Source organism: Styela clava, chromosome 14, assembly GCF_964204865.1.
Source record: "Styela clava chromosome 14, kaStyClav1.hap1.2, whole genome shotgun sequence".
Taxonomy (NCBI): Eukaryota; Metazoa; Chordata; class Ascidiacea; order Stolidobranchia; family Styelidae; genus Styela; species Styela clava.
In genome coordinates, this window is record NC_135263.1 from 1,980,662 (window position 1) to 1,995,658 (window position 14,997).

General features: G+C 36.9%; 1 protein-coding gene and 1 non-coding gene across 3 annotated transcripts in view; one reads left to right on the forward strand and one right to left on the reverse strand.

Moving 5' to 3' along the window:
• The first annotated feature begins 583 nt into the window (after positions 1-583).
• Positions 584-747, forward strand: LOC120331165 (U1 spliceosomal RNA). Its single transcript, XR_005567938.2, has one exon. It is a non-coding gene; the product is annotated as a U1 spliceosomal RNA (small nuclear RNA).
• Positions 748-14,072: 13,325 nt separating this feature from the next.
• Positions 14,073-14,997, reverse strand: part of LOC120340591 (coronin-7-like) — a 105,196-nt gene continuing 104,271 nt past the window's right edge. For both annotated transcript variants that reach the window (XM_078120232.1, XM_078120233.1), the window contains one exon: positions 14,073-14,612. In XM_078120232.1, coding sequence (XP_077976358.1) covers positions 14,601-14,612 — 12 coding nt within the window. In that variant the 3' untranslated portion in view covers positions 14,073-14,600. The remainder of the gene's footprint in view (positions 14,613-14,997) is intronic.

A 14,997-nucleotide genomic window follows, 5' to 3' on the forward strand; every position in this document is an offset into this window, starting at 1 on the left:
AAGCGCAAATAAACCAATAATATACGCTCGCTATAATTATACATAAAAAAGTCAGAGTGTGTGAGTCAAATGTAATATGTTGGTTGGTATATTGGCTGAGCACAAATAAACCTATATTAGTTTTTTATTGGTTCTATGTAGTTTGATTTTCTTAAATTGAAACCAGTTTAAAGTGGTTGGAACGAGGTTAGAAGTGTGACCATCGATTTGGTACCGAAAACAGATATCGAGGCTTGGGGCCTGCATTGTCACACAGTATTAATTTTTCCTATAATGATATTCTTATTTACATCTGGGTCAAGAACTTTTTATCGGCAAATCATTTGAATTTGCTTTTAAAAAATCCCTTAAAGTTCAATATTTCAACCTCTGGCTCGTTGCTGTTTCTTTTAAAGTTGTTCGGCTTCATTCTGCCATCGGATGGCAAAGAACTCGTTGAGTAAGGAATCGTATTATACGTTACCGACAGATGAATCAATTAGAATTGCAACTTTTACACATATCGTTTTTATTGTTGAGAACTTCTATCTAAACATTTAGCATAGAACATTCATTCACGATGCGCAATCAATCGTCACAAATCATACTTACCTGACGAGGCAGTCAACCGCGATCACGAAGGCGGTTCTGCCTAGGCGAGGTTTAGTCATTGCGCCCGGACTAAATTGGCTCTAGCCATTATCCCAAATGTGAATAACTCGGTCGTGTAATTTCTGCTAGCGGGAACTGCGTTCGCGCACTCCCTTTTGATTATTTGCTCCCTACTAATAATTCTGTTGGCTTACGAGTTAAGTCAATGAGCGGCCACGCTGCTTTCGTATGGTTTCATTAGTTGTGGCCGTCTTGATCCTTGTTAGGGTATGTTATATTTCTCATGACCAATCTTACAATCCATTCATTGATATTAGTCCATGCCTTGCCATTATATAAGTTGTCCCTTTATCCAACGTCTCTAGATTTATTCCATATTTGCAGCTCACATTCAGATTGTATTGCCATTGGTTGAGCAATATAATGAGAGCCAAGGTTTGGAAATACCATTATTCGCTATTTAAGGTGCGTATTGGGGCTGTGGCTCTTTGTTTAAGAGTTGCCCGATCGGTTCATAATCGAATTGTCACTTATTGCTTTTTATGGGTTTCATTTAGTGATATTTGAATTTGCAAGACAGAAATGGGGGTATTAAGTTGTAAAGGTCGCCTAATCAAGTGATTCAAAGCGGCAGTGGTATCTATCGCAGTTTGGTCGGTCACATAGCCGAGAGAGGTTACGATTTTGAAGTCAGTTATGTATGTCAGACTATTAGCCAGTCAGCTATTTCAATGCCATCACGAGCATATATATATATTATTATTATAATATTTGCCGCGGTAATTGATGATCAAATAGGCTTCAATAGAGAATAGGTAGAAAAAATATGTATTAAAACCATAGTACGTAACTGCAATAATAAGTTGCGAAGAGAACGGAACGCTGCGTATACGTACAATTTATAGGTTAAAGTTTATTTTCTTGATTATTTAAAACAAAATCATGAATATGTAAGTTCATTTTGTATTTGAAAAAATTAAGATATGTTACAGCGTTCAAAATTCGTTCAAGATATAACGCACTATTCGGTAGTTAATTTACTATCTTATCGTGCTTATGACAAGTGAGTAAAAATAAAGTTCAAATGCTTTTTATACGCTGGAAAATTACAGAATGCTCGTTGCGTGTCCTGGAATGACAAAAGTCAATATTCTTATTTTCCCGGGTATTCGAAATAGCTCGGAGAACTCTTTCAACAAAATTAACTAAAATTTTGCAATTTAATATAACAATCATTTATTTTAGGGCACAATATTATAAATATGTGGAATGCACAAAGCTAGAGTTCTCAAATATATTACAATATGTCGTGGATTTTGTTACTTTCTTATTCATGAATATAAAATCTAATGCAAAATTACGCCGACGAGTTTTCACTATCGACGGGACATACTAATTTGCGTTCGATTTCGGCAGGGTCGACTTTCAAGACAAAATCCACTTTATGCAAACGGTAAACGCCAAAAATCCTAAAATGATATATAGAATCAAATTTGTCACAAAAATGTTTGCGTGATAACCCACCTGTAAGAACCGAGGTTATTATTTACATCTGATTATGAAACTTATCTCTGATTTTGTAACTATACTTGAATTCTCATGTACGGGTTCATCTTTGATAAACTATTTAATTGAATTAAGTTACTCAAGCCTATTCGTTCATATTACTTAAAATTTACTACAAAATTTCATTAACCAGAACACAAACAACTAAGCCCCAAAGCTTATTTAAAATGGTGAATGACAGAATGTTTCTTACATCTTGCAAATAGTTTGCGTTTGTCAGAAGCCATACTATAGACCAGCTGTGGCCTCAACGATACGGAGCCATCCACAGCCGCCAAGGTGTAAATATCAAGTTACCTCGTCCTAATGGTTTAATCGAAATTTGGGTCAAAAATTAATGGGTTTTGATTCGAGTCCCCAATAATTTCGTATTTCCCATCCACGGATTTTGATACAGACAATAACTTGTCAAATAGCAAATCAATCTTCTTAATTTCAATAGTGATAGATTGTGATAAGGTAATATTATATTAAAAATACTAAATTAATTTGAAGACGTAGTATCATAACATTTCCTTGTCTTCGCTGTGGTAGGTAGATTTTCAATGGCCAAACACAAAATGAAGGCATCCGACATAGTTAAGAGCGGCCGTGCTCGTTTAAATAAAAATTTATCGCGTGAGTCAGTGACAATCTCTATGATATGACAAATCGTCAGTAGCGATATCTATCAGCTGGGTTTTATAGGGAAATAAACATGTACTTATCACGCGACGCCCTATAATAATATTAAGAAAAGGCGTGCAACCCCAAAGTATGTTTAGAGATCTGATACCTTTAGACATAAGTCAAAAGTCACAAATGGGTCCAGATACTTCAGAATGTTCTCAGTCGCCTTGTATTTGCTATGGTGGAATAATTTCAATCTCCCACTTCCGAAGGTAAATAAATATATCCCAACTTGCGACATCATAATGCAAAATCTCAAAAATATGGGATCAAATATTTGGATGTAAAATTCTGCTATATTCAACTTTGCAATGCGCCACGCGCGCACAAATGGTTGGGCTGCCAGGCATTTTAAATCCGTGTATGCCCCCCGCCATTTTGTGTATGCCACGCGTGAGAAAAAAAATCTTATAATATCTCATTTCATTCCGAATGTTTGAAAAGGCTACAACATTGCTTAATCACAGGGCGAGCGAAGCCCTATTATCCAAGCCCAGGATGGCGATGAGTACAGTTATAATATTTGCGGATAAAATTACACATTTGATAGAAAAAAAGGCGTTATCACTATCCAACGGTCGTCTCGTATGTTATTCGTTATAATATTTCATCATGCAAGCACTTGGAGATAATTAGCAATGTGGCGATGTCTTTACGACTTTAAAAACATATTTCGATATTTGAGATTAGTCGCCGCCTGTCGTGTAATGTTCAATGTTCCGTAATTCAACTCAGTGTGACCTCACATGCGTCGTTGTTCAGCAAACAATATATCTGTAAGAACAATAGGTTCGTATGTGCTATTGCAAAACAGTAAATATCTCTTATCGGGTTGCCCGACGTTTGCTCACATGACTCTCTTATGTACTCGATTGCATTATTACCCTGATAAGAGATGAACAAATAATTTTGCTCAAGTGAACTTCGTAATCAACACTGTCGCAATGAATAAATCTTGAACAAGCATTTTTTACAGCAACGGGTACTGCTGAAGTATGCGCACCAAGATGTCGCACAACCTGATCTCTAACCTGGTACACAACCAGAGTTCAGGTTGTGCACTATCTTGGTATCAGCGAGCTAGCACAGAGAAATTCGTAAATTGAATCGATTTAGATGGTAGTTTGATCAAATTTAGGGTACTCGTGAAGTACGTATACCAGGTTAGGGTTAGGCCATATCTATTTTTTTCGATTTTCCTTATTTTATTTCTATTATGAGTCCGGGGACTGTCTGTGTTAGCCAAGTGAATATCCCCCTGCTCATAGGTTTCAGTTCGTTCCATGATGTAAAATAGGCGAACAGAATTGGTTATCTTTATATTGGTACACACACTTTTAAAGCGCTAAAATCCGACCGACGTGACGACAATCTCTGCAGCAATTTCATTTCAGCCCTTCTAGTAACCTGGCGTGGGCACCTAGTTTGGAGGGTCTTGTAAGTGTGACGTAAAAATAACATTTTATGAACAGAATTTTATTTACAGTGTTACAAAAACAAACTTGGAAAACAATTGGCCTCGTGCCAAAACTGAATTTAATCGCAATCTCAACAAATTCCTTGAGCTATTTTTAAGCTAAAACATCAAAATTTGGTTTCAGTTTGGTTGTGGCAACTGTCAACCTAAAATACGAATTAAACAGACTACAATCATAATCTAACAAGCCTATTGCGCCATAGAGATTTCAATAACAACAACTATGTACTACATGCAGAATTAGTTGAAGACAGAAATTTATGGCAGCATCAGACGTCCAGATTGAGTAACATGTCGGGCCTGATTTGGCCCGTGTTCTGTAGTTTGCTCATGTAAGATCTAAACTCTTTATGTCATTAAGAACGTTTTTAACAAACTAGCTAAAAAGCCGCTCAAAATATCCAAGTTTCAAGGGTTTGAAACCTTGTCTTGGTATAATCAAAATTTTACACACAAAAAATGAATTTATCTAGAAGAAACATTCTGTAAGGAGACCCCTCACCAGTGTATAATAAAGGACAGAAAAGATTCCGAGAATTACAAAGTGAAGTAGCTTCTTATATATCGGAGAGTGTTCATGCAAGGCCTATTTCTGAGTTAAATGGTATCATATTAGCCGTAACAAATTTGCTATATTTAACTTTTTGTTGGTGCTTCGATGGTTACCAAATACCTTTAATTATCGAAAAATAGTATGTCGTGTCAAACTTATTTTTTGCAACTGATAGGACACGATAACAGGTTAATCGGATCTCTTATCGTTCGTAGCTGGAATATTTTGTAGACTTTCACTCTGGATAAAGGCTGTAATATAAATCTTTAAATTACCGTTAATTAAACACTCACATCCTTATTTCTTTTCCAGGCGTTTAATTACATTCATCATATAACTGTGTTAAAGTAACCAAAATATATTCACGAGAAATAACATGGCAAAAAAATATTCATCAGGTACGGTGACAACAAAATGAAGATTTTTTACATTTTTTTTTCGACTTATCTAGAGTAATTCAATTCTCATTATAGTTCGTCGACAATTCCAAGCAGTAATATTATTTTGTGCTAATGATTTGGTTTCTGCGAGACTAACTACTTATCCTTCTTCTATGCTTTTGTGTCGGCGGATCCGTATGCATATAGTGCAAGGATGCTGTAGCAAGAGTAGAGATAACTATCCTAAGTGATTCAAGAGTCTTGCAAGACTCTTGAATCACCTAGAATAGTAATATTATCTGTTCCAGTTTTATATATGATAATATTTTTGTCTGCCCAAACTGTTATACCCCTGTTCACCTAGTCCTGGATGATATTGAATTAAGCAAACCACAATGCTTCCGCCTAATTTAAAGTACAATTAGAAACGTTATGGTGAAATTTGGAAATTATGAATGACTAAATAATAATCTGACCGTTCAGAACGCCTCGAAGACGTATTCCAGGAAGAGATCGTCCAAGCTTTTCCTAAAATCGTCAACTTCAAAAGATTCGCTCGTTCTAGTGCTGGGCTGTGTTTGGATCAACACGAGATCGATGACATTGTAGAAGACTTTGGTAAATCGGTTGAAGAGCATAAAATGCAAATGCTGATGAAGTGGAAGCAAAATGCAGGTGAATTTTATTCCTGAATTTTAATATTTTTATTTATGAAGTTTTATGGGTAAGCTCTAATGTGATATCAATACGACATCGCACGGATAGTAGATTTAGGGCCTAAAGATTTTATAAATAAGACAAAAATACGATAGTGGATTTTTTAGCCTTCAAGATAGTTTCATATGGAAATACTGTGAACAGTTCAAATAATTCTCGAATGACTCACGTTATCGACTGGACAAAACTAGGAAGCCCATAATCATGACAGTCGATAGACGTGTATGTTTTATTTAACATTCAGGTTCTGCGGCAACAGTTTCAAAGATTCGAGCTATTGTTTGTGGATACAAAAACGGGGATTCTAACGAAGGTATAGTAATTCAGTCCAAGTAATTATACCTGGGTAAGAGCATACTTAATTACTAGTTGAAATTTCGTGGTAAAGAAGGGCGTAATCAAAAGCGTAGCAAGGGGGCATAAACTCTTTATTAGTAGGACGTCGTGCTTTTCGATACCGTTACTTCTGTAACAGATTAGAGCTTCTCAACCTGTGTTTGAATTCAAGTCATTGACAGAAACACCCTTTGTGATTAGAATGCTATTTTTCCTATGTGTTTTTGTATTTTACGCAAGTGTTAAAATACCATTCATATATGACGTCATAACAAAATATTAGAAGCCGATAGGAAGCCAGAATGGGTTTTCATGCTGTGCAATATATATATATATATTTATGAAGTTACAAATTCAGTTACCTAATCTCTTCTCACCAAAATCCCTGGTACGCCACTGCAAATATTGTAGGTGTCCCCAAGAAGCAGCAAAGTGTCCCTAATGTGACTGCACAAATTACAAGACTCTGCAGCGACATCCAGCGAATTCGGTATATTCATTTCGGAAATTTATTTCAGAATATTGTGTAACTTAACAACGAATTTCATTCGAGAAGATTAGCGAAATTTAAACTGAATTCACAAAAATATCACAATATTATTTCTCTAAAGCAGCTTTCGAAATAGAATATATATTTTTATTCCGAACTGACTAAGTGATGAGGCTGAATGAGTAATGGTTTTGTAAAATCAAACGTACAGGACAGCCATGGTCTACAACGATTCTATTGTAAATTTTACATAAATGATAAAAAAAAACGTTAAGAGTAAGCGGGAGTACCTAACAAACTTTGGATGAGCGAAATTCGTATTATGCAAAAATATGCCAGTATTTTTACCATCATGCCATAAACAGATTCAGGAAACATCGTCACATTTTTGTCCACAGGAACTAGAAATAAACACCAAAGTGTCAGCATTCGACACTAGACTAGATCACCAAACAAATATTTCCACTGCAAAACAGAACTCACCAACACCCAGCGCCATATTTAACATCAAAGGCAGTCGAACAGCAAAATTTGATTTAGGTGTTTAAGTCATAGGAATCATAAAAACAGTAACAGACGGTAATCATGCAAATAACAAGAATATTACAGAGGTTTTATGGCAAGTTATCATGACTTTGAAATGGTGCAAATAAATGTTTTCCGGATCCTTGACCATAAAATATTCTTCTTATGCTTTTTGGATGCAATTTTGATGCCTCGAAAGTATGTTAGTTGGAAGTTTATACGTTCAAAAACACTTTTTGTTTAAATGTTCAACTTACTGCAAATCAAAAATAATGACAGCTGATTCGACTAGCCCAGTCATTTGCATCTTTGTTTAACAGTGCAACACAGCATAACTCAAGCTCTATCCAAACAAAATGACGGCCGAGAACTGTGAGTTTGATGATTAGCGGTTAAGGCATTAAACAAATAACTTGATGTTCAGGGCAGGGACGCGAAGTCGGGAAAATTTACAATCGAAATTTGAAGCCAGATACGAATTGTCAGGGAAATCAAATTTTTAATAAAAAAAAAGTTGGTTTAGGCAAGCCTTCTCTAATAGTTCGTTAATAACCCTTGTATACGCTTTACACTTGAGTTCCTTAGGCAATGTTGTAATCGACTATCGCTTTGAAAGTCAGAAATTGCGACACCGATTGCACAGCCTTGGTCCGTGAAAACATCTATCTGCGGCGTCCAATACGACCCAACATGGCGTACACGCGGGAACAATCGTATACGAACACACAAAACACACTTATTGTTTGTGACATAACAACTCATACTGATAACAAGATATGTGTAACTAACTAGAAATACATTGTCTGGTTTCACGCTCAATTCACTTTCGGTTCAATAGATTTTATCAATGTCGGCGGAGCGTATAGAGCGTTCCGCGATCAGCCATTGTGTGGAAGAAGACATGTTTATCGCGGAGAGCAGCTGAGCGAGGTAACTGGCCCCAGATCTGTGGCGATCAAATTTCTCGATTTCAACAAACGTAACCTGCAGGAAGCCAAAGTTCTTCTAAAGCTGGCTCTTCACCCAAATGTTGTTTCCATCATCCATTCCGACGTGTATCACGGAGATCCGTTCACTCGAAGAATGTTCATTGTTATGGAACTTTGTCACGAGGAAAATCTTACCGATTTTCTGAAAAACAGACAGAAAATGCGCGTCCCGTTCGACGACAACCTTGCGATTTCGTTCGCACAGCAGTTGCTCCACGGTTTGCAGTTTATTCATCAAAACGACGTCATTCATCGTGATCTAAAACCTGATAACATCTTGCTATCGCTTGATAAAAAGGCCCCTAAAATATCCGATTTTGGGCTGTCGAAAGAGCTTCGCAAAGGCCGTTCATACACTGCCCAAAGTATCATGCGAGCTGGTACTGATGGCTACAGAGCTCCGGAAACCTATAACGACGACGTGATTTCTATAAAATCCGATACATATTCGATGGGTCTCGTGATATACGCGGTATGGAGTGATGAAAAACATCCATTTGGTGAAGATCCAGATGGATGGAACATGTACATCAAGAAAAACAAAAACCGTGATCTCAGCCATCTGCTCATCAGCGACAAAACCAAAGCCGTAAGTTTTCTTAAGAAGATGTTGCAGTTTGAGCCGAAAATACGCCCAACGGCTGACAAACTTCTGGCCGATGAATTGTTTCAAGAATCAGTGAGAGGTGATTGAAGTTATTTCTAGTTCAATGGAGTTTGATAATATCTTGTGCTGGATATATAAATATGTTCTTGTTTGTGGCAAATAATCCTATTCAATTAGAGTTAAATATTTGGCCTTCTGTCATGCCATAATCTGTAAAGTCATGAGTTAATTGTTTTACATATGCAGCTTGAGTGTATTTCGTACAATTTGGTTGCCATTTTGTCATCTTTATATATTTCAAATACCATCTATATAATCAAATGTATGTTTATTGGGAAAAAAAAGAGCTCTGAGTTTGATTAATTGTAAAACTTACTGAATCGTATTCTATATGTTCAAGGTGATTCGTATATTTTGCCAACAAAATTGGAAAATCTCACTCTTGAAAGTGAGGAATTACAAACCGAGGTTCAACGAGCAACAGGCCAGAATAAAGACTTGGAACCTCTGAATGAAACTACAGCAATTGCTGCATTAGAAGCCGTTTTAGGTATGCTTGGAGTTGGAGAAGGCATAATAACTTTTATTTGGTTTTGTTTGAGTCATATTATGCTGAAAGTAATCTAGAACTTGAGATTCTGTACAGCAGGGGTCACCAACGCGTTGCCCGCGGGCACCAAGTCGCCCGCGAAGACCATATTAGTCGCCCGCAGGTCTGTTCCAAACTAAGCCTAATAATGGCTCTTATAAGTAGGCTACATCAATTATATTTTGTCCTGCTATTTAAGTATAAATCACACTTATATGGGAACTAGAAATGACACTATATTAATTATTGTAACCATCAACCCTATTTTTATTTGACCTCAGTAATGTGACGGGTCAATTTACACTCTTCCAATTATGACATCACACTGAGATCACTTTCCACGATGGTTAGCGGAGCACTAATAATACAAATATTGATTCCAAAGAAAACCCCATCATTTTCACGATGAATGGGAGGTGGATATATTTATACCACCATGAAAACAGCCTACGTGTGTCTCATTAGTGGGGCGATTTTAGCGACGGCAAAGCGGAGAGATATTTCACATCTTGTCACGTAATCTTCCGCGCTAACTACCCACTGGTCAGCACAGAACAGACAGAAAAAGCTCGCGATTTCCTATTTTTTCCTATTTTACGAGACCATCGTTTGTTTCAACCTATCCTTTCGAAACAACATTTTTGACATAAATTCAGGATAGGAGGAGATTTACATATTTATCACGGGGGAGAAGATAGCCGATAGGACGGCTTAACCATATGATAAACCACGGCTTCTCGCCGGTTACCATTCGATGTCGGGTATGGAATTAGTTATTTGTTTCCGGAAGCCTGGACTTGATGGCGAAGGAAGCCTTAACCGACCAGCGGTTACGTGAACCACCCTACGGCGGCGAGAAGTCCAGCTATCCATTTGCACATAACAATCCCCGCATGGGATTCGAACCTACGAACCTAACGCTCAACACGATGGGCCATAGCGCTGCGACTCACTCCACCAGGAACAAACATGGAACACGCCTCACTGATGAAAATCTGCAAGACTCGCTCAGAGTTACAGTGTCAAGTTACACGTCGGAGTATAATACTCTACAACATTTGATAGTACAACTGTTAAGTCCATTTTATCTTAGACTTGTGCAGAGTGTTGAAAATCAATTTAAAAACACTCAGTTTTGAAATACAAGTGTTATTGATAGAAATTTATTTGCAACGTTGTGATAATCGTTTGATTTCCTGAAGAATCCTAAAGTTGATTAGTGTCTATACTTCACTAAATACCAGTAATTATATCAATAATTGAAGCTTAATCGAGCAACTGATTTTTTTAGAAGTGTACATTGAACTGGTAGCCCGCAGCATAATCTGTACCCAGAAAGTAGCCCTCGGTTTCGAAAAGGTTGGTGACCCCTGCTGTAGAGTAATGTAGTAGGCTAACAGTACGGTGGAATATGCAATATTAAAGCTTATAAATAAAAATACGGTTTAAAAATTTGCCAAGCTCAGGCCTTCGTCCAGTTATTTCATTCATAGTTTTGAGTTTGTCCCGGATTATGCCCAAGAAATTATGGTAAGTCTAGCTATGATATTTATAGTATGTTAATTAATCCTGGTTCAAGAAGAAATGTTAACAATTCAAAATGTAAATTTTGTCGTGACGAAATTATCTTATTGCCAAAAATTAAAAATGTTAATAAATTTACCTATTCGGTAAAAATATTACGACTTTTTCCTAAATGTTTGTATTTCAGAGTATGTTTCACGTTGCTAACGTTGAAACTTGTAATGTCATTTCAAAGTATAGTTTTTTTTTTGCTTGTTACAATTCGTTTTAATTTCTGTCTTTCATTGACGTTATTCATTTAGAAATTATTCAACAAAAATGGCGGCAGGTGTTGCTCCATAAGGAAGTAGATTAAACATACAAATCCAAAGATAAAATTACCATGTGCATGAAAGTTCCAATATTTTGCGGCGTCAATAATACAGAACTTAATATATTTTTATTGAACCGAGTTAATAAATTACTTGGTGATTTAATACTATTGATCAAGACAATGAAATTTCGTTTAAGATTTTTCCAATATAGCAACAACAGAAGTCAGCAACGCAAAATATGAAAATGTAATTATCTTCACTGCCAATGGCAGATTCAGCTTCTACAAACCAGCAATAAAGGAATGGCGTGAATGGAAGGTAATATGAAGAAAGAAGAAGAATGCTACTGTTTTTATCGCAAATTATTCTTGAATTGTTTTCCTTCTAGGAAATATTCTGGCTTTCCGATGGCCTCTATTCTACTGTTGCAGTGAATGAATATCTCTATGTACTTATGGCAAATAAGGACGTTTATCGTACAAAATACGCTGATGCTGAACCGATGTGGGAAAGATTGTCGGACATAATATCTTTTCCCGGGCCTTCTCCACTCGCAGTTGCAATGAGTGGTAATTTTTTTACCACAATCTTTTCTTTTATGCACAGATAGAATGCAAGTGCAAAGAACGGTCAAGTCATGGCGTGTGCTAGAGGCGTGTGAACCGGCACTTCCAATTACATTTTTATAAAAACATTACGAAGTCCTTTTAACTCTCTTTGTACAAATCGCTATCCCTCATTCCTAAATTATAAACAGGAGACCCAGAAGTACAATATTAGATTTTCGTTCAGCTGTTAACCCATCTTCAATACAGCCTACATATATAGCTATTCAAAGAAATAGGACATAGCACTTCACATTTCAATATATTTCATAAAATAGTAAATATTTTAACACAAAAATTAGTACGGTAACTTGATTAGAATTATTTTGAAAAACACGTCCAAAACTAGGGGCTGCGACCCAGCACTAGGAGCGCAACAAATTTTAGGGGTCGCATAGAGTACACCAATTTTACACAAAGTACCATATTTATTGTTCTTTTTTAGACTTTGAATTCGAAGCACAATTATTACTAGTGTAAACTAGTGTAAAACATTGCTACATTGCGCGCTACATTGCCAGGTACGTATTTCACTTATTCTAATCATACCATTCCTAAAATGCCATCCACGCCACCCATCCTGTCCTTGCACAATCCCTCTCAGCCAAACATAGATAAAAACACTTATGAAAGACATTGAATTATGTTTTCCGTAGTCTGTCACTTATCCTAAAAAGCATTTTTCGTCAACACCGCTTCGCTGAAATTGAACGCATGAGCTACGTGACCTCTCTGGCCTATTGTCTCGTCACAGTGTATTTGACTTCTTTTGTTACGACATCAATAATAACATTGTTCCCGGCTCGTATCTGTATTGTTTTCTTTTAATAATGGAATCACCACGGCATTCTATATTAATAAAAACGAAATCTTGTATTTCCACAAGTGCGCGAAAGTCGGTTCAAGCATGTGGACCAAGATAGAGGACATCGGAACCTAGGTTCCATTACATTTGAAACCACGATAATTGCACCTGCATTATTTCTATGGATATTTGAACCCATACTAACCCTAACCCAGGGATTTTAGCACCCTCATATAGATTGAACCCGCGGATATACCGGTGCAAATGTATGGGTTCAAATGTCCGATCACTCAGAACCTGGTATGTGTACCAAGTTAGGGCCAAGCTATAATTTCAGATACAAATACTACGGGAGTCACTTGGCTCCCCGAACTTGTAATAAAACTAAAATATAGAAATAGGGATTAAAATTGTGGCTAACTCTAACCTGGTACACATACTACTTTCGGTGTCCACAATCTTGGTTCACATACTACGGGAGCGCCCAAAAGTAATAATAATGAAGCACATTGCGATGTGAACCGGCACTTCCAATTACATTTTTATAAAAACATTACGAAGTCCTTTTAACTCTCTTTGTACAAATCGCTATCCCTCATTCCTAAATTATAAACAGGAGACCCAGAAGTACAATATTAGATTTTCGTTCAGCTGTTAACCCATCTTCAATACAGCCTACATATATAGCTATTCAAAGAAATAGGACATAGCACTTCACATTTCAATATATTTCATAAAATAGTAAATATTTTAACACAAAAATTAGTACGGTAACTTGATTAGAATTAGTTTGAAAAACACGTCCAAAACTAGGGGCTGCGACCCAGCACTAGGAGCGCAACAAATTTTAGGGGTCGCAAAAGTACACCAATTTTACACAAAGTACCATATTTATTGTTCTTTTTTAGACTTTCAATTCGAAGCACAATTATTACTAGTGTAAACTAGTGTTAAACATAAATCTCACAATTTCGATAGATTACATAGGAGAGAGATAATGATTTATTTTCCGAATATATCAAAAAATGTACAAATTCCAATAATTGGAAAAAAACAATCATAAAATATAATTGAGAGGGCAAGACTACAAGGTCAACTATGTCGACCGAACCCTTAAAAAAACGAAAAATTCTTATTAGGACAAGACATCCAGGAGTCATGAGAAATAAAAGTAATTTGAATAACAGCAGACTTCGGACAGAGGAGTTAGACATTAAACACTGAAATTACAATAGGCCTACCAATAATGCCTTTATAGTGGTAATTGTCAAAAAAGACTCACTGCATTTCTTGATATTATAATAGCGCTCGGGGGTGTGTAACAATTTTTGTTGGGGGGGGGGGGGGAGGTGTTTTTTTGGGCGGGGGTCAGGGGGCATATAACTAACTTCATACATCTAGCCGGCCACACAAAAAACGTAGTGGGAAAGCCCGCGGCTATCGCTTAGCACTATAGTTATGACCCAGCAGGCATGACGCTGGAAGATTTAACACAGAGACAAGAGCAAAAAACAATATGTGTTATATCCATATGAGCGCCTTTTCAAACTTAAACGGTCGGATAAGGATTTTAATGCTTCTGAATTCTGTGTGTTGAGACGGGACACACTAAGTTGCTTGGGGGGCCGGGCCGTGGCCCGTCTATTGCACACCCCTGTCTTGGCATATATGTTAAGAGTTGTTTTTGGCAAACAAACAAGTCCAACTTGTTCTATATAAGATATACTGAGTATAAGGAAATCTATGTAAATTACAGATGAAAACGTTTATATATCATCTCTGTTATGACGATGGTTATCACGGCGATTTGATATGATTTCTGGTGTGTGATTCGTTTTGAAATAGATTCTTTCTGGATTTCCTTCAGTAGTCATCCTGAAATACACCAGGAACCAAGATTCACATATTTATCATGAGAAGAGTAAAGCTGATGAATCAACTTAATTATATGGAAAAACTGTTTTCGCTCAGGTACTAGCTCTGGTTGTGAACACAAATAGATAGTATTTACATGTTTATCCCGGGGGAGAGGAAATTTGATAAGACGGCCTAACCATATTGCGAACCACGGCGTCTCGTCCAGTTACCTTTCCATGTCGGGTATAAGTTATTAATGGGATTAGTTAGTTATTTGTTTTCGAAAGCATGGACTTGATGGTGGAGGAAGCTGTAACCGACCAGCGGTTACGTGAACAACCCTACGGCGAGGAGACCAGCAATTTTCTCGCACATAACCACACCTCCATGGAATTCGTACCTG